General features: G+C 47.5%; 1 protein-coding gene across 2 annotated transcripts in view; it reads left to right on the forward strand.

Annotated features, from left to right (window-relative positions):
• SORCS1 (sortilin related VPS10 domain containing receptor 1) overlaps positions 1-20038 on the forward strand; it is a 647341-nt gene that overhangs the window by 451929 nt on the left and 175374 nt on the right. For both annotated transcript variants that reach the window (XM_040436033.1, XM_040436034.1), the window contains exons 9-10: positions 11083-11262; positions 16096-16242. In XM_040436033.1, coding sequence (XP_040291967.1) covers positions 11083-11262; positions 16096-16242 — 327 coding nt within the window. The remainder of the gene's footprint in view (positions 1-11082; positions 11263-16095; positions 16243-20038) is intronic.

Consider the following 20038-nt stretch of genomic DNA (forward strand, 5'->3'; position numbering starts at 1 on the left):
GGGGGGCCGCACACTGTGCCACCAATGAAAATAATACAATAGAGGGAGGGAGGGGGGGCCGCACACTGTGCCACCAATGAAAGGGGGGCCACACACTGTGCCACCAATGAAAATAATACAATAGAGGGAGGGAGGGGGGCCTGGGGGGGCCGCACACTGTGCCACCAATGAAAATAATACAATAGAGGGAGGGAGGGGGGGCCGGGGGGGGGCCGAACACTGTGCCACCAATGAAAATAATACAATAGAGGGAGGGGGGGGGGGCGCACACTGGCCACCAATGAAATTAATACAATAGAGGGAGGGAGGGGGGGCTGAGGGGGGTCTGCCCCCTGCTACCTGGCAGCTCCTGATCTCTTACAGGGGACTATGATACGCAGGGGGCAGTCATGTACAAAGTTCTTAGTATATTCTAACTTGAAGCGTCCCCATCACCATGGGAACGCCTCTGTGTTAGAATATACTGTCGGATCTGAGTTTCACAATCTAACTCATATCCGACAGTATATTCTAACATAGAGGCGTTCCCATGGTGATGGGGACGCTTCAAGTTAAAATATACCATCGGATTGGAGAAAACTCCGATCCGATGGTATAATAGGGACTCCTGACTTTACATTGAAAGTCAATGGGGGACGGATCCATTTGAAATTGCACCATATTGTGTCAACGTCAAGCGGATCCGTCCCCATTGACTTGCATTGTAATTCAGGACGGATCCGTTTGGCTTCGCACGGCCAGGCGGACACCAAAATGACTTTTTTTTCATGTCCGTGGATCATCCAAAAATCAAGGAAGACCCACGGATGGAAAAACGGTCACGGATCACGGACCTACGGACCCCGTTTTTACGGTCGTGTGCATGAGGCCTAAATCAGAGAACTTGTTAGTGTTTGTTTAGAGATTAAATATCGATACATTGTTTCAGCTGGCCATGGAAGCTTGATGACCATCGGCCCCAATGCATGAGCTACGGCAGAGCCCCAAATTATGAACTATATTTCTACTGTCCCCATCTATAGCAGACGGGCCTTCAGGCCCCAGGACTTGTTCTGACTCCTAAAAATCACATTCAAGTGGATAATAATGTCTATTATAATTACTTCCGAAAGGTCTCGGTGGAGAAGTCTGTATAGAAGACACTTCATGACTCTAGCTAGGGACTGTCTGTCACCTATATGGTTGATGTTATAGAAATTGAGGTCTACTACACTCTCGAGTTGCTCTGGGGCTCATAAGAAGCAAGGACTCTGAGCAGTCTATGCTAATTAGTTTCTTAAAATATCTGTGTAAGAGGGCAAAACTTTTTATTTTTATGATACAGGCATTCAAAACATCTGCAAAGATTCAGATTATGCCATGCTGGCTACCTACAGTCACCACTAGAGGGAGCTCAGGAGTTTACTGTCTACACATTGAACTCAATTATAATACAGCATACAATAAGCTCCCTCTAGTGGCGGCTGCAGGCAGTTGCGCGTTATATTTTTATAAATATTGCTTTGCAGGGGGCATGGAGCTCAGTGGTACCTGAGTGCCACTTTCCCCTCTGGGGATACCCCTAGCCACACATATCCTTGTACCGTTTCCCATGCTTAAAAGTAAAACGTGTGATCTTAAATGCAAACAAAATGGGAAATGGAAATTAAATGCAATTTTTCACTTTAAAAGGAAAGAGGAACCGCTGAAAGATTTGCATCAAAGCCGCTAAATAATGAATCCGGGTTGCCCGGAAGGTAATGGGGTTTTTGAGGGTTTCCTCTTACAAGGTTCGGATTTTAAGACCAAGTATTTCATAAAGATATTAATCAAAGCGCTTTACTGCTCCACGTGTGAACCCCAAAATCTATTAATTTTGTTGCAAGTTGTAAATTAAATGCTATTAATAACATCCTTGATCCTAGATTTTCGACAGTCCCATCAGGCTTTTTCCCTTTGCTGTTCTTCGCAAGGAACCAGCGAGCGGCAGCAGTTTGTCGGAGAGACCGATATTCTTGGTGGTAGAGGATAAAATAGGGATTATTAAACTGTAGGTGGTTTATACTGTAGGTGGTTTTTATTACTGTTTCATTTATTTACAGGAGAGACAATAGGAATGGATACAATGTATTTTATCAGTGGTAACATGGGGTACTTGCAATTGTTTAGGACTGGATAGGACCCAATGGAGATGAACAAATCGATTCTACTGATTCGGAATTCGTCCCAAATTTCTCAAATTTATTGTGAGACTATGACAGACTAGCACGCTACTCTGGGTAATATATGCATTGTCTGGGGGGTACTCTTTCTAATTTTGGAGAGCACCTTGTATGTGTAAAGAGTATTGTAGGCCGGGCAATGCTGCTCTGGGCTTCCGGGAGAAATATATGCAAATTAGAATTTCTAACTTCACTGGCATCAGACAGGCTTCACTTTCCTTTCCCTTTGGAAGGAAAGCTAATTTGAATATTTTTACCAGAAAACCAAAGATATGCAATTTAGTTTTCCTTCCAAAAGGAAAAGAATGCTAAGCCTGTCTGATGCCAGCAGAAGTAAGACATGCTAATTTGCGTATATTTTTCCCAGGAATCCACAGCAGCATTGCCTGGCCTACAATGCTAGTCACACATAGTAGGTACTTTCCGAAATGAGAGAGACCACGACAAAGACCTCTCAGATAATTAAGTCATATTTCTCTGCTATGATAAAGGGTGATCACCAGGAAAGAGCTGTGTATGCAGATGAGATGCTGGTTTAGCTAAGTTATGCTTTCTGGTCTCTCTCTCTGAACACAAATTTCAAGAAATTTGCTCATCTCCAATTCCCAACCATTGATGGTGGGTTTCATCAAACTACGTATGTGAAGTTCTGCTAGTAGTGTTGAGCGAACTTCTGTTTTAAGTTCGGCGTCTAAAGTTCGGCTTCCGGCTAGCGGAGAATCCCGATATGGATTCCGAATTCCGTTGTGGTAGCGGAATCAATAATTGGCCATTATTGATTCCGCTACCACGGACCACAACGGAATTACGAATCCATATCGGGATTCTCCGCTAACCGGAAGCCGAACTTTAGATGCCGAACTTAAAACAGAAGTTCGCTCAACACTATCTGCTAGTCTTTAATTAGCTAGTTTTGGTGATTTTGGCCACTAGAGACTGAGCTTTCCCTTCTTAGCTAACTGGCACAGAGCCAGTATGGAATTTTATGATCCTCTTGGCAGCTTTCCTCCGGCCTCTCTCATTAACAAGGCATTTCTACTCAAAATGCGCCATATCTACTAATGTATAGTACAGTCATACTCTTTCAAATACCAGCTTTACTCTCCCCCTGTTACAGTGGCCGCTGCTGCTCTGCTCATCCGCTCCAGCGCTTCTGTCCCTTCTCTCCCTTTCTTCCCAGTAGGTCAAGCCACCAGGGTAGCTCTATCCTTCCACACTGCTTTAGTCTCTTTTGCTCTGCCTGTAGGGCAAACGCCTGCTCTTAAAGGGTCAGTGCATGCACATAAATCTTCCCCAGCTTATGGCCGGCCACCCAGTGGTACGTAAAACACCTTCCTCCTGTGGAAGGGTTCCTGGGCATTAGGTTCTAGCCCACTAGTGTCCTGCAAAGATGTGCCATACTACTCTTTTTCTGTCCATGTACTGACTTCTGCATGTTTCCTGGACTTGACCCCCATTCTGACCCTGATCTGCCTGCATTGGCCTCAGATTGTTTATCAAATCTCAAAAACTCTTGCTGTTCTGACCTTGGCCTGTCCCCTACTACAGCTTCGTCTCATCCCTCAGTGCTCAATATCTATGTAACATGTGTGTCAGCCGTTACTTAAACAGAGACTACTACATGAGGAAGAAGCGGGGATGGGATGGGGGGGGGGGGGGGGGGGGGGGGGGGGGGGGGAGCGATTAGCTCACGCCTGTAGGAGTATTCCCAAGCCAAATCTGTTCAAGTAGCACAGCAGATCCACATTCACTTCATAATATCTCCATTATACGTGTTACATGCCAATCAGCTCATTGTATGCACATGTGGTTGTCCACCGGTCAGCCATCTGATGTTGCAATGGTCAGATGCAATGGAGGACTAGCTTTATCTAGCAGTACAGTTTTTCCTTCCTGGACAAATTTTGCCTTCATGAGGGACATCCTATCACTTTAACTGACAGTCATTGTTGCCGAGGATTGTATGATTCCCCCTCCGTCCCCCTGCAGAGTCAGCTGCGGCTGTTCTGCAATTATACACAGCCTGAGTGATTCCCTTTCTGCAAGCTGCCTTATATGTGCTCTCAATCTCCTGTCTACAGCCTGTGTGATCTGCCCTCCTTGGATCCTCACTCTTTTCTCCACTCTTTGGTACACCATGTACAACATCCTCCCCCTCACTGCTGCTGTCTAGAGAACAGGAGGAGCAGAGCACAGAGAGCTCTGACTGACATATCATATTCAGCAGCACTGGCAGCTAAGTGAAGGTCTTGCACACACTTTGCAGAAGCCAAGGGCTGTATTAGATTAAGGCCCCTTTCACACGGGCGAGTATTCCGCGCGGATGCGATGCGGCGTGAGTTGAACGCATTGCACCCGCACTGAATCCCGACCCATTCATTTCTATGGGGCTGTGCACATGAGCGGTGATTTTCACGTATCACTTGTGCGTTGCGTGAAAATCGCAGCATGCTCTATTTCGTGCGTTTTTCACGTAACGCAGGCCCCATAGAAGTGAATGGGGTTGCGTGAAAATCGCAAGCATCCGCAAGCAAGTGCGGATGCGGTGCGATTTTCACGCACGGTTGCTAGGAGACGATCGGGATGGAGACCCGATCATTATTACTTTCTCTTATAACATGGTTATAAGGGAAAATAATAGCATTCTGATTACAGAATATATAGTACAATAGGGCTGGAGGGGTTAAAAAAAAATTAAAAAATTATTTAACTCACCTTAGTCCTCTTGATCGCGCAGCCGACTTCTCTGCTGACTTCTTTCTTTGCTGTGTGTAGCAACAGGACCTGTGGTGACGTCACTCCGGTCATCACATGATCCATCACCATGGTAAAAGATCATGTGATGGACCATGTGATGACCGGAGTGACATCACCACAGGTCCTGTTGCTACACACAGCAAAGAAAGAAGTCAGAAGAGATGCCGGCTGAGCGATCAAGTGGACTAAGGTGAGTTACATTTTTTTAAAAAAAAATTTAACCCCTCCAGCGCTGTTTTACTATGCATTTTGTATTCAGAATGCTATTATTTTCCCTTATAACCATGTTATAAGGGAAAATAATACTATTTACAGAACACCGATCCCAAGCCCGAACTTCTGTGAAGAAGTTCGGGTTTGGGTACCAAACATGCGCGATTTTTCTCACGTGAGTGCAAAACGCATTACAATGTTTTGCACTCGCACGGAAAAATCGTGCATGTTCTCGCAACGTACCCGCACCTTTTCCCGCAACGCCCGTCTGAAAGAGGCCTAAATGATGTGGCTGACAATTGTCGGGAGGAAAGCGTTCTTTCCTGGCAATAGCCTGCTAGCTAGTGGAGGAGATCACTGCTATTATACGCGCAGCGATCTCCTCCACATACTCTTCCCCATACTGACTAGTTGCTTGCCGGCAGCAAATGTTGATTTTTAAGCATGCTTTATTGCCCGATGAATGAGCATTTTCTCGCTCTTTGGGAGTATTAGACTGACAGATCCTCGCTAAAGAGCGTTCCTACGAATGCTCGCTAACAATGAATTGGTCGACAATTGGCCGGTCTAATGCAGGCTTTAATTTTAGGAAATTTTTATGAAGCCTATTTAGAAACTTGCTTCATTTTGCATTTAGGCTACTTTCACACTTGCGGCAGAGGATTCCGGCAGGCAGTTCCGACGCGGGAGCTGCATGCCGGATCCGGCAATCCGGACGCAAACTGATGGCATTTGTCAGACGGATGCGGATCCGTCTGACAAATGCATTAAAATACCGGATCCGTCACTCCGGTGTCATCCGGAAAAACGGATCCGGTAATTTTTTACCATTTTTAAAGGTCTGTGCATGAGCAGACCGGAAAGCCGGATCCGTTTTTTCCGGAACACTTAATGCACTAATACACTTCAATGTAAATTAATGCCGGATCCGGCAAGTGATCAGTATTTTTGGCCGGAGAGAAAACTGCAGCATGCCGCGGTATTTTCTCCGTCCAAAAAAACATAAGAGGGACTGAACTGATGCATCCGGAACGGATCGCTCTCCATTCAGAATGCATTAGGATAAAACCGATCAGTTTTTTTCCGGTATTGAGCCCCTAGGACGGAACTCAATACCGGAAAACAAAAACGTTAGTGTGAAAGTATCCTTAGGAAGCAAATGAAGAATAAAAAAAAAAACTGTGTAAAAGTGTCTATAGCCAAGATTTCTATAAATTATGGAAAAAATGTCAAAATCCTTTCAGGAATGATCAGCCATCGTCATGCAGTGGTAACTAGCACAGAGACAGAGGAAGTTTTTGATTTTGAAGCCGTTGATCAATGTAAGACCTATTCCACGGAGCTACATGAAGACAACATGGAGATGAAATGACCGTTCACGCTTTCATTGGGAAGGGAAATAAATCTTCTCTTCATTACCCTCTGGCCCCTTCTATGATCACGGGAAGCTCGGCGCAGCAATGCAAGGATCAACGCTTCCGTATTCCCTTCATTCTGAGCATTTCATCAGAGGAGACGTTTAGGTCTCACCCACCAGCTCGTTACTAGAACATTTGCCAACCTATTATAATGACTGGCAGCTCATTGATGCTTCACAGATACCGACCCATTTAGACTCCTGCCGAGCCTGGTCTATAATAACCTTTTGCAGAACCGATCTCTTTGCTTTTTCACTGTCATGTTAACAGGTTGCAATTAAACACCACCGCACTGCTGCCTCACCGGCGACCTCTCGCCGCTTTTCATCTTGCAGCGTAAGCGCCTCTGCGCAGCTCTCTGCTACATGTGCCTCTCTCTGCGCAGCTCTCTGCTACATGTGCCTCTCTCTGCGCAGCTCTCTGCTACATGTGCCTCTCTCTGCGCAGCTCTCTGCTACATGTGCCTCACTCTGCGCAGCTCTCTGCTACATGTGCCTCTCTCTGCGCAGCTCTCTGCTACATGTGCCTCTCTCTGCGCAGCTCTCTGCTACATGTGCCTCTCTCTGCTACATGTGCCTCTCCCTGTGCAGCTCTCTGCTACATGTGCCTCTCTCTGCGCAGCTCTCTGCTACATGTGCCTCTCTCTGCGCAGCTCTCTGCTACATGTGCCTCTCTCTGCGCAGCTCTCTGCTACATGTGCCTCTCTCTGCTACATGTGCCTCTCCCTGTGCAGCTCTCTGCTACATGTGCCTCTCTCTGCGCAGCTCTCTGCTACATGTGCCTCTCTCTGCGCAGCTCTCTGCTACATGTGCCTCTCCCTGCGCAGCTCTCTGCTACATGTGCCTCTCTCTGCGCAGCTCTCTGCTAAATGTGCCTCTCTCTGCGCAGCTCTCTGCTACATGTGCCTCTCTCTGCGCAGCTCTCTGCTACATGTGCCTCTCTCTGCGCAGCTCTCTGCTACATGTGCCTCTCTCTGCGCAGCTCTCTGCTACATGTGCCTCTCTCTGCGCAGCTCTCTGCTACATGTGCCTCTCTCTGCGCAGCTCTCTGCTACATGTGCCTCTCTCTGCTACATGTGCCTCTCTCTGAGCAGCTCTCTGCTACATGTGCCTCTCCCTGTGCAGCTCTCTGCTACATGTGCCTCTCTCTGCGCAGCTCTCTGCTACATGTGCCTCTCCCTGCGCAGCTCTCTGCTACATGTGCCTCTCTCTGCGCAGCTCTCTGCTACATGTGCCTCTCTCTGCGCAGCTCTCTGCTACATGTGCCTCTCTCTGCGCAGCTCTCTGCTACATGTGCCTCTCTCTGCGCAGCTCTCTGCTACATGTGCCTCTCTCTGCGCAGCTCTCTGCTACATGTGCCTCTCTCTGCGCAGCTCTCTGCTACATGTGCCTCTCCCTACATGTGCCTCTCTCTGCGCAGCTCTCTGCTACATGTGCCTCTCTCTGCGCAGCTCTCTGCTACATGTGCCTCTCTCTGCGCAGCTCTCTGCTACATGTGCCTCTCCCTGCGCAGCTCTCTGCTACATGTGCCTCTCCCTGCGCAGCTCTCTGCTACATGTGCCTCTCTCTGCGCAGCTCTCTGCTACATGTGCCTCTCTCTGCGCAGCTCTCTGCTACATGTGCCTCTCTCTGCGCAGCTCTCTGCTACATGTGCCTCTCTCTGCGCAGCTCTCTGCTACATGTGCCTCTCTCTGCGCAGCTCTCTGCTACATGTGCCTCTCCCTGCGCAGCTCTCTGCTACATGTGCCTCTCCCTGCGCAGCTCTCTGCTACATGTGCCTCTCCCTGCGCAGCTCTCTGCTACATGTGCCTCTCCCTGCGCAGCTCTCTGCTACATGTGCCTCTCCCTGCGCAGCTCTCTGCTACATGTGCCTCTCTCTGCGCAGCTCTCTGCTACATGTGCCTCTCTCTGCGCAGCTCTCTGCTACATGTGCCTCTCTCTGCGCAGCTCTCTGCTACATGTGCCTCTCTCTGCGCAGCTCTCTGCTACATGTGCCTCTCCCTGCGCAGCTCTCTGCTACATGTGCCTCTCTCTGCGCAGCTCTCTGCTACATGTGCCTCTCTCTGCGCAGCTCTCTGCTACATGTGCCTCTCCCTGCGCAGCTCTCTGCTACATGAGCCTCTCTCTGAGCAGCTCTCTGCTACATGTGCCTCTCTCTGCGCAGCTCTCTGCTACATGTGCCTCTCTCTGCGCAGCTCTCTGCTACATGTGCCTCTCTCTGCGCAGCTCTCTGCTACATGTGCCTCTCTCTGCGCAGCTATCTGCTACATGTGCCTCTCTCTGCGCAGCTCTCTGCTACATGTGCCTCTCTCTGTGCAGCTCTCTGCTACATGTGCCTCTCTCTGCGCAGCTCTCTGCTACATGTGCCTCTCTCTGCGCAGCTCTCTGCTACATGTGCCTCTCCCTGCACAGCTCTCTGCTACATGTGCCTCTCTCTGCGCAGCTCTCTGCTACATGTGCCTCTCTCTGCGCAGCTCTCTGCTACATGTGCCTCTCTCTGCGCAGCTCTCTGCTACATGTGCCTCTCCCTGCGCAGCTCTCTGCTACATGTGCCTCTCTCTGCGCAGCTCTCTGCTACATGTGCCTCTCTCTGCGCAGCTCTCTGCTACATGTGCCTCTCCCTGCGCAGCTCTCTGCTACATGAGCCTCTCTCTGAGCAGCTCTCTGCTACATGTGCCTCTCTCTGCGCAGCTCTCTGCTACATGTGCCTCTCTCTGTGCAGCTCTCTGCTACATGTGCCTCTCTCTGCGCAGCTCTCTGCTACATGTGCCTCTCTCTGCGCAGCTCTCTGCTACATGTGCCTCTCTCTGCGCAGCTCTCTGCTACATGTGCCTCTCTCTGCGCAGCTCTCTGCTACATGTGCCTCTCCCTGCACAGCTCTCTGCTACATGTGCCTCTCTCTGCGCAGCTCTCTGCTACATGTGCCTCTCTCTGCGCAGCTCTCTGCTACATGTGCCTCTCCCTGCGCAGCTCTCTGCTACATGTGCCTCTCTCTGCGCAGCTCTCTGCTACATGTGCCTCTCCCTGCACAGCTCTCTGCTACATGTGCCTCTCCCTGCGCAGCTCTCTGCTACATGTGCCTCTCTCTGCGCAGCTCTCTGCTACATGTGCCTCTCCCTGCGCAGCTCTCTGCTACATGTGCCTCTCTCTGCTACATGTGCCTCTCTCTGCGCAGCTCTCTGCTACATGTGCCTCTCTCTGCGCAGCTCTCTGCTACATGTGCCTCTCCCTGCGCAGCTCTCTGCTACATGTGCCTCTGCTGTCTATCCTGTCTCACACACATGGAGTCCTCCAGCTTTAGCAGCACCTGCCTTCTGCTTTCTGAAAAACCCCACTGGCTCTGTGGCTTTAGGCTACGTCTACACGACGACATTTGTCGCGCAACATTTTGTTGCACTTATGTCGCGTGACAATTTTTATAATGGCAGTCTATGGTGTCGCACTGCAACATGCAACATGCTGCGACTGCGACGCAACAGTCGCAGAAAATCCATTCGAGATGCATGTTGCATGTTGCAGTGCGACACCATAGACTGCCATTATAAAAATTGTCACGCGACATAAGTGCAACAAAATGTTGCGCGACGAATGTTGCAGTGTAGTTGTGCCCTATCTGTAGACGTAGACTTATACTGCAGGTTGCAAACATAACAAATGGTTTAATAGGTGCCTTTTTTAGCCATGATTTCCAACCCCTAAACGAATTTTAATCAGGGTTGGGAAAGTGTTAAAAATAAAAGCAAAAAGGGACTCGCTTAGTGAGCGCAATTTCAGTCCAGTGGTCGATGATCTGCACCGCTGCAGCCATTCCCTGGCCTCAGTGGTGATGTATACCCAACCACAACATGACCACAGAGGCTCAGAGGTTATGGGGACTCATTACCAAAGTTCTTCTTTTCTAGGGCTATGGTAGTTAAAGGGTCACTATTCAAAAAAAAAACTTTTGATAGGTCCTAGAGACAAATCAAACGTTTGGTTTGGTGGAGGGTCTGAGTGATGCGAACCCCGCGATCCCTAGAACGAGGGAAGAAAAGCACGTACATATACTACAGTCTTAATAAGCCCCCTACGCTGGCGTTGGATCGCTGGCCTATTCTACCACCGATTCTAAATGTAAGACAGCTTCTGAGCTTCCTTGCTGTCTTAGATTTAGACCATTTTCTATGCCTAAACCAGACCTCGAGTGAGCGGGGAAGAAGTCGCAGATTCTGCCACAACATGACGTGAAACTGCGTCAGCCGCCCCTCGGAAAGGTTAATGTTTCGCTGACCGTGCACTTTCCTATAGTTCTGTCCCGATGTGTTAAATAATGTTCTAATACCTTCTGTCACCAGTAAAGGGGTCAAAACACAAAATGCTTTTGTATTTGCAAAAAAGCAACAAAGAAAAAAATCCATGGTTAAATCAATGCAATAAACTCCGCTCCAACTGCGAGCGATTCCAGCTCCTGCTACATAAGTAATAAGAATGCAGCTTTTTTTCCCCCTCCTGCAGGACATGCACGTGATCAGCACCGATGAAAACCAAGTGTTTGTCGCCATCCAAGAGTGGAATCAGAATGAGACGTACAATCTGTACATCTCCGACACGCGAGGGATATTCTTTACACTCGCTCTGGAGAACGTGAAGAGCATCAAGGGTCCGGAGGGGAATGTCATGATTGACCTCTATGAGGTATGTCACGGCGGCTCATGGGTAGGTACTGTAGGCCTTTTGTCTCAGAAGTGTCATAAGTGTATGACAGAGCGATTCTCCAACTGGAGAGAGGAATAGTCACATGATGCCGAGGTTGACAAGAAAGGGTTAAAAAAATAATAATAATAAATTAGCAGCTGGGTAGCAGAGCAAACCAGGAAAGGGTTAAATTCCTCGTCAGCCAAATAGCACGATGGCTCCTATTTCAGGGGGAGTTTAGTGGATGTTTTTAATGTGCACAGTGGCATTTCAAATAACCTGCCCCCTAGTGGTGGCTCCAAGTATCTGTACTACCCACATCTCTTGTACTCTGTCTATTTGATCAAATGTTGAACTCATGAGGCAGGGCACATAATTATAGAGTGTCTTTTGGCAGGATCCTAGTGAACATAGATGGAGGCATAACTTGAACCTCCTGAGCTCTAATTCAAATTCTGGAACCGTCCCTCGCCACCTTATCATGTACCATTTAAAATATCGGCATCTTCCTATGGGATGGGGGGGGGGGGGGGGGCATTTTGCACCATTGACACCAGGGCCTGGGTGGGATGTCTTCCTCTGCACTCTCTATAGCTACACCTCTGAATCCAGATCAGCTCTGTTATATTGCAGTCAATGGGAGATTGTTTAGGAACCATTACCACACCCATCAGTTTGCAGGGGGAGTTGCAATACAGTCACTCCCTGTCAGGGGCGTAGCTAGAAATGACTGGGCCCCATAGCAAAAAAAAAATGTATGCCCCCCCCCCCATCCCGGATTTCCCTTCCCACATACCTCTCGAACCTCGCCGCCACATCCGCAGCTCCTCATGCACTTGCGATGGTTACGCGTAGGCAGGGCTGCCATCAGAAATTTTGGGGCCCCTTACACAGCTCAAGGCCTGGGCCCCCCCTCCTACCGCGCCCCTTTAGAATCCGTCCTGACTCTGCCTACCGGCCCCCCTCTACCCCCAAGGACCCACCCCCAATTTCATATTTTTTTTACAACTACAAAGACAGTAAAAAGTGATAATCTGTGATTTCAGTAAGGAATTATTTTTAGACCAAATAATATGAAGCCTGCTACCACGACAAGGTAGACCCTTGTGGATATTTGATTATAATCTAACTAATTATATACAATCATTAACTACTAAACAGTGCCTTAGATGTATCTACTTACTGGTGTGACAGATGGTTACCTCATAATATACACACAAAGATGCCGCATGCCAATGAGCTGATTGGAGTCCGGCGTGATGTCATTGAGTCCAGCGTATATTTAATTCAGAGCTATAGCCACTCCCCTGCCCACCTGCTGCTGATTCATATGGAAAAAAAACTGTCAATCAGCAGCAGGTGGGCGGGGAGAGTCAGGAGCTCATGAATATTCATGACTCATCATTATCAGCTGGAGCTTTTCAATACAAGATGTTGGCAGATTGACTGGGTCAATTAAAGAACGTGAGCCAGCATTGTGCTAAGAGAATCAGTCACTTATTTATGTTGCCCTTAGTTAGGACACCATAAAACTGGTGACAGTTTCCCTTTAAGCAGGACCCTACACTAACACTAACTACACTACCTGTTCTAATCTGCCCTAGCAATCTTCCCCTGGCACATTTAAGAAAAAACACCTGAAAAGCACAAGGTTTACTGTTACAGTGTTATGGGGGGGGGGGGGGGATCTGTGGATGACACACTGTTATGGGGGGAATCTGTGGATGACACACTGTTATGGGGATCTGTGGATGACACATTTTTATGGGGGATCTGTGGATGACACATTTTTATGGGGGATCGGTGAATGACACTCAACCACTCTCAAACCCAACTGGTCAAACTTGTTAAAGGGGTTGTCCGGGTTCAGAGCTAAACCCGGACATCTCCATTTTCCCCCCGGCAGCCCCCTTGACATGAGCATTGGAGCAGTTCATGCTCCGATGCTCTCCTTTGCCCTGCGCTAAATTGCGCAGGGCAAAGGCATTTTTAGGAGTTCCGGTGACGTACCGGGGCTCTCCATGGGGCTGCCAGGAACACCGGTGACGTAACCGGCACTGATGGGCGGGATTTAGCTCTGCCTTAGCCAGTAAAACGGCTAGGGCAGAGCTAAAGCCCGCCCCTCAGAGCTGGTGACGTCACCGAACACACTGCCGGGCGGAAGTTACCGCCCGGCAGTGTGTTAGTGAAAACAAAAGAGCTAAATCGCGCAGGGCACGGGAGCGCATCGGAGCATGAGACGCTCCGATGCTAGCCTGAGGGGGGCTGTCTGGGTGAAAATAAGGGTATGTCCGGGTTCAGCTCTGAACCCGGACAACCCCTTTAAATGGATCCCAAACACAATATGCACATATATAACACCCCCTCCAACACTTAATTAACCCCTTCATGGTCTAAACTTTTTTTTCAAAGCAGAACACACAGCTAAATGGGGCTGGGTGGGCTGGCAAGGGAGGGGTTAATAACAATAAGTGATGGAGGATCATGGCCCTGTGGGATAATTCAGAAAACAGCTTTGCATTTTACCCCCGAGCAAAGACCAGCAAAGACCGAGCAACATTATCCAGGGCCATGATGATCCTCCATGATCCATCACTTATTGTTATTAACCCCTCCCTTGCCAGCCCACCCAGCCCCTTATGAAAACAAGTCAAGTAATAACCTAACCTAATGGACCTTAATGAATCATTAGGTGGGTCCATCCAAGTCCAAGTCCAACAACATGTGTGTGATGGAGGGGCGAGGGCACTAGGGCAGCTGGGCAGGCTTCCACAACCTCCACAATTCTTTCCAGATTTGATTCCAGGGCCAGGCAGTCCGTCCCCCCACTCCCAGCCAGAGGCCAGAAGAGAAGTTCCTGCCGCGCTAATCTGAAGGCCGGCGGCGTCACGGCGTGAGGCAGCAGCAGGCAGCGACAGCTTCTGACGTCACCTGCCGCTGCGCAGCTACGTTCCTCTGCGCAGTGGCTCAGAGCCTTTTAAAGGGGAATGCAGCCGGAGCCGGATACCATCCGCAGGTTAGGTTGTTGGTTGGTATAAATGATACAGGAATCAGCGGAGCGGGGGCCCAGGGGGGTCGGGCAACGGGGCAAGGAATAATCAATTGCCCCCCTGCTGACAAATGGAGAAATTTTTTTTTTTTTTTATTGGAACTGGCCGGGCCCCCCCGGGGTCCGGGCCCCTTACTGGGGTATCGGCTGTACCCCCCTGATGGCGGCCCTGCGCGTAGGACTGAGCACAGACGGTTGGTCACTGGCAACGCATTTGTGTCAGTGTAGGAAATGTATGAATCTAAATGTCTGTGTATTAAAGAAGATTGTTACATTGTACAGGGGTCTGTAACACAAGAAGGTGAAAGTACATATTGTGGGGTGTGTATGTGCATTAGACAGAAGGTAGGGATATGTATCTGGTGTAGTTTGGGTATTAGGGAGAGTAAGGGGTATATATCTAGTGCTGATACACGTGTAGGTGAAGAGCCGCTCTGACATAAGTCGTCTCTTTCATATTATAAGCTCCCCTTATATATAATTTACTTACAGTTCTGAAGACTCAGGGGTGCTGGATTAGCCTCAGAGGTGCTGGCAGGCTTGGTCTCAGGGGTGCTGGCAGGCTTGGTCTCAGAGGTGCTGGCAGGCTTGGTCTCAGGGGTGCTGGCAGGCTTGGTCTCAGGGGTGCTGGCAGGCTTGGTCTCAGAGGTGCTGGCAGGCTTGGTCTCAGGGGTGCTGGCAGGCTTGGTCTCAGGGGTGCTGGCAGGCTTGGTCTCAAGGGTGCTGGCAGGCTTGGTCTCAGGGGTGCTGGCAGGCTTGGTCTCAGAGGTGCTGGCAGGCTTGGTCTCAGGGGTGCTGGCAGGCTTGGTCTCAAGGGTGCTGGCAGGCTTGGTCTCAGGGGTGCTGGCAGGCTTGGTCTCAGGGGTGCTGGCAGGCTTGGCCTCAGGGGTGCTGGCAGGCTTGGTCTCAGGGGTGCTGGCAGGCTTGGCCTCAGGGGTGCTGGCAGGCTTGGTCTCAGGGGTGTTGGCTGGCTTGGCCTTAGGGGTGCTGGCAGGCTTGGCCAGGCAGAAGGAGTTTGGGAGACTGTGAGGCCTTTTTTCTCCAAGCTGCTCGGGGAAAAAAATATTTTTCATTATACCTCAGGTCAGACCACCAATCAGACCCCCAATGTTAATCAGACCTCAGCTAACAGCCCCAATAAGATCCCCAATGTTAATAAGACCCCAATAAGACCTCAGATCACACCTCAGCTCAGACCCCAATATGAATGACCCCCAATCAGACCTCAGATAAGAGCCCTCAGTAGCCTCATAGCAGCCCCAAGTAGCCCTATATCAGCCCCCAGTAGCCTCTCCATCAGCCCCCAGTAGCCTCTCCATCAGCCCCCAGTAGCCTCTCCATCAGCCTCCAGTAGCCTCTCCATCAGCCCCCAGTGCGCCCTCCCCGGTATTAAAATCATTGGTGCCCTCCCCAAACCCCCCCCCCCCCCCCCCGGTATTAAAATCATTCATTGGTGGGCAGTGTGCCCCCCCTCCCCTGTATTAAAATCATTCATTGGTGGGCAGTGTGCCCCCCCTCCCCCTATCCATCCTAGTCTGACTAACACTGATTAACTCGAAACCCCGGCGTCTCCATCCCCACCTCCATGCTACATAATGAGTAATCTGAGTGTTTGTAGCATGAACTTTCCGTCCCCTCCTCTGGCATTCATCGCTTCCACACTCCGCTACGATATTGACATCTGACCGATTCTATCAGCGGCCAAAACATCTTCCCCGCCGGCCTGACAAGCTAAAAAAGCCGCTCTGATTGATCTGTTTTTCAGCTGCATCAATTTTTCCTAGGTAGCAGGGATAAAGGGGATGTTCCTGGCAAACAAGAAGACTGACAACCAGGTAAAGACTTTCATCACGTACAATAAAGGACGAGATTGGCACCTGCTGCAGGCTCCTGATGTGGATCTGCGAGGAAATCCCATCAACTGCATATTGGTGAGTGCTACCCAGAGGAGGGCAAGAGCTAACACTTTAATGTGCATACTGTGATACAAAAAGGTGAATGTGTCGGGGTCTCCAAAAGGTAATGAAGGGTAAGGGTAGGATCACGCCTCCGTTTAGAGAATTTAATGGATACATCCTAGCCGGATGCTGCCGTTCACTGCTGGATCCCGTTGACATCTATAACAGGATGAGGCTGGGATCCGGCATGAGTGCTGGGTTTTGGCTGGACAAAAGCCACTGCCTGCACCGTTTTTTTGTCCGGCCGAAATTTGGCACACTTTCCGGAAACAGGCCGGATCCCATTATAGTCAATGGGGTTCAGAGGTGGACGGCAGTTTCCAGCTAGTCCATATCCGGTGAGAGCTCCGGCCGGATCAGTTAAGCAGAGGTGTGAACCTACCCTACCAGCTCCTAAATTAAAGTGCTTAAATCATATCACCATATGGTGCCCAAATAAAAATCCTATCAGGTGCCTATATAATTGTACAATACAACGCCTACAGAATACCACATATAGTGCCCACATACAACTGCTATAACATGCCTATGTACTGTCTATAATAGCACATATAGTGCCCACATACAACTGCTATAACATGCCTATGTACTGTCTATAATACCACATATAGTGCCCACATACAACTGCTATAACATGCCTATGTACTGTCTATAATACCACATATAGTGCCCCCATACAACTGCTATAACATGCCTATGAACTGTCTATAATACCACATATAGTGCCCACATACAACTGCTATAACATGCCTATGTACTGTCTATAATACCACATATAGTGCCCACATACAACTGCTATAACATGCCTATGTACTGTCTATAATACCACATATAGTGCCCACATACAACTGCTATAACATGCCTATGAACTGTCTATAATACCACATATAGTGCCCACATACAACTGCTATAACATGCCTATGTACTGTCTATAATACCACATATAGTGCCCACATACAACTGCTATAACATGCCTATGTACTGTCTATAATACCACATATAGTGCCCCCATACAACTGCTATAACATGCCTATGTACTGTCTATAATACCACATATAGTGCCCACATACAACTGCTATAACATGCCTATGTACTGTCTATAATACCACATATAGTGCCCCCATACAACTGCTATAACATGCCTATGTACTGTCTATAATACCACATATAGTGCCCACCTACAACTGCTATAACATGCCTATGTACTGTCTATAATACCACATATAGTGCCCCCATACAACTGCTATAACATGCCTATGTACTGTCTATAATACCACATATAGTGCCCACATACAACTGCTATAACATGCCTATGTACTGTCTATAATACCACATATAGTGCCCACATACAACTGCTATAACATGCCTATGAACTGTCTATAATACCACATATAGTGCCCACATACAACTGCTATAACATGCCTATGTACTGTCTATAATACCACATATAGTGCCCACATACAACTGCTATAACATGCCTATGAACTGTCTATAATACCACATATAGTGCCCACATACAACTGCTATAACATGCCTATGAACTGTCTATAATACCACATATAGTGCCCACATACAACTGCTATAACATGCCTATGTACTGTCTATAATACCACATATAATGCCCCCATACAACTGCTATAACATGCCTATGAACTGTCTATAATACCACATATAGTGCCCACATACAACTGCTATAACATGCCTATGTACTGTCTATAATACCACATATAGTGCCCACATACAACTGCTATAACATGCCTATGTACTGTCTATAATACCACATATAATGCCCACATACAACTGCTATAACATGCCTATGTACTGTCTATAATACCACATATAGTGCCCACATACAACTGCTATAACATGCCTATGAACTGTCTATAATACCACATATAATGCCCCCATACAACTGCTATAACATGCCTATGTACTGTCTATAATACCACATATAGTGCCCACATACAACTGCTATAACATGCCTATGTACTGTCTATAATACCACATATAGTGCCCACATACAACTGCTATAACATGCCTATGTACTGTCTATAATACCACATATAGTGCCCCCATACAACTGCTATAACATGGCTATGTACTGTCTATAATACCACATATAGTGCCCACCTACAACTGCTATAACATGCCTATGAACTGTCTATAATACCACATATAGTGCCCACATACAACTGCTATAACATGCCTATGTACTGTCTATAATACCACATATAGTGCCCACATACAACTGCTATAACATGCCTATGTACTGTCTATAATACCACATATAGTGCCCCCATACAACTGCTATAACATGCCTATGTACTGTCTATAATACCACATATAGTGCCCACATACAACTGCTATAACATGCCTATGTACTGTCTATAATACCACATATAGTGCCCCAATACAACTGCTATAACATGCCTATGTACTGTCTATAATACCACATATAGTGCCCACATACAACTGCTATAACATGCCTATGTACTGTCTATAATACCACATATAGTGCCCACATACAACTGCTATAACATGCCTATGTACTGTCTATAATTCCACATATAGTGCCCACATACAACTGCTATAACATGCCTATGAACTGTCTATAATACCACATATAGTGCCCACATACAACTGCTATAACATGCCTATGAACTGTCTATAATACCACATATAGTGCCCACATACAACTGCTATAACATGCCTATGTACTGTCTATAATACCACATATAGTGCCCCCATACAACTGCTATAACATGCCTATGAACTGTCTATAATACCACATATAGTGCCCACATACAACTGCTATAACATGCCTATGTACTGTCTATAATACCACATATAGTGCCCACATACAACTGCTATAACATGCCTATGTACTGTCTATAATACCACATATAGTGCCCCAATGCAACTGCTATAACATGCCTATGTACTGTCTATAATACCACATATAGTGCCCACATACAACTGCTATAACATGCCTATGTACTGTCTATAATACCACATATAGTGCCCCCATACAACTGCTATAACATGCCTATGAACTGTCTATAATACCACATATAGTGCCCACATACAACTGCTATAACATGCCTATGTAGTGTCTATAATACCACATATAGTGCCCCCATACAACTGCTATAACATGCCTATGAACTGTCTATAATACCACATATAGTGCCCACATACAACTGCTATAACATGCCTATGAACTGTCTATAATACCACATATAGTGCCCACATACAACTGCTATAACATGCCTATGAACTGTCTATAATACCACATATAGTGCCCACATACAACTGCTATAACATGCCTATGTACTGTCTATAATACCACATATAGTGCCCCCATACAACTGCTATAACATGCCTATGTACTGTCTATAATACCACATATAGTGCCCCAATACAACTGCAATAACATGCCTATGTACTGTCTATAATACCACATATAGTGCCCACATACAACTGCTATAACATGCTTATGAACTGTCTATAATACCACATATAGTGCCCACATACAACTGCTATAACATGCCTATGTGCTGTCTATAATACTACATATAGTGCCCACATACAACTGCTATAACATGCCTATGAACTGTCTATAATACCACATATAGTGCCCACATACAACTGCTATAACATGCCTATGAACTGTCTATAATACCACATATAGTGCCCACATACAACTGCTATAACATGCCTATGTACTGTCTATAATACCACATATAGTGCCCACATACAACTGCTATAA

The sequence above is a fragment of the Bufo bufo genome, chromosome 6 (genome assembly GCF_905171765.1).
Source record: "Bufo bufo chromosome 6, aBufBuf1.1, whole genome shotgun sequence".
Lineage (NCBI taxonomy): Eukaryota > Metazoa > Chordata > Amphibia > Anura > Bufonidae > Bufo > Bufo bufo.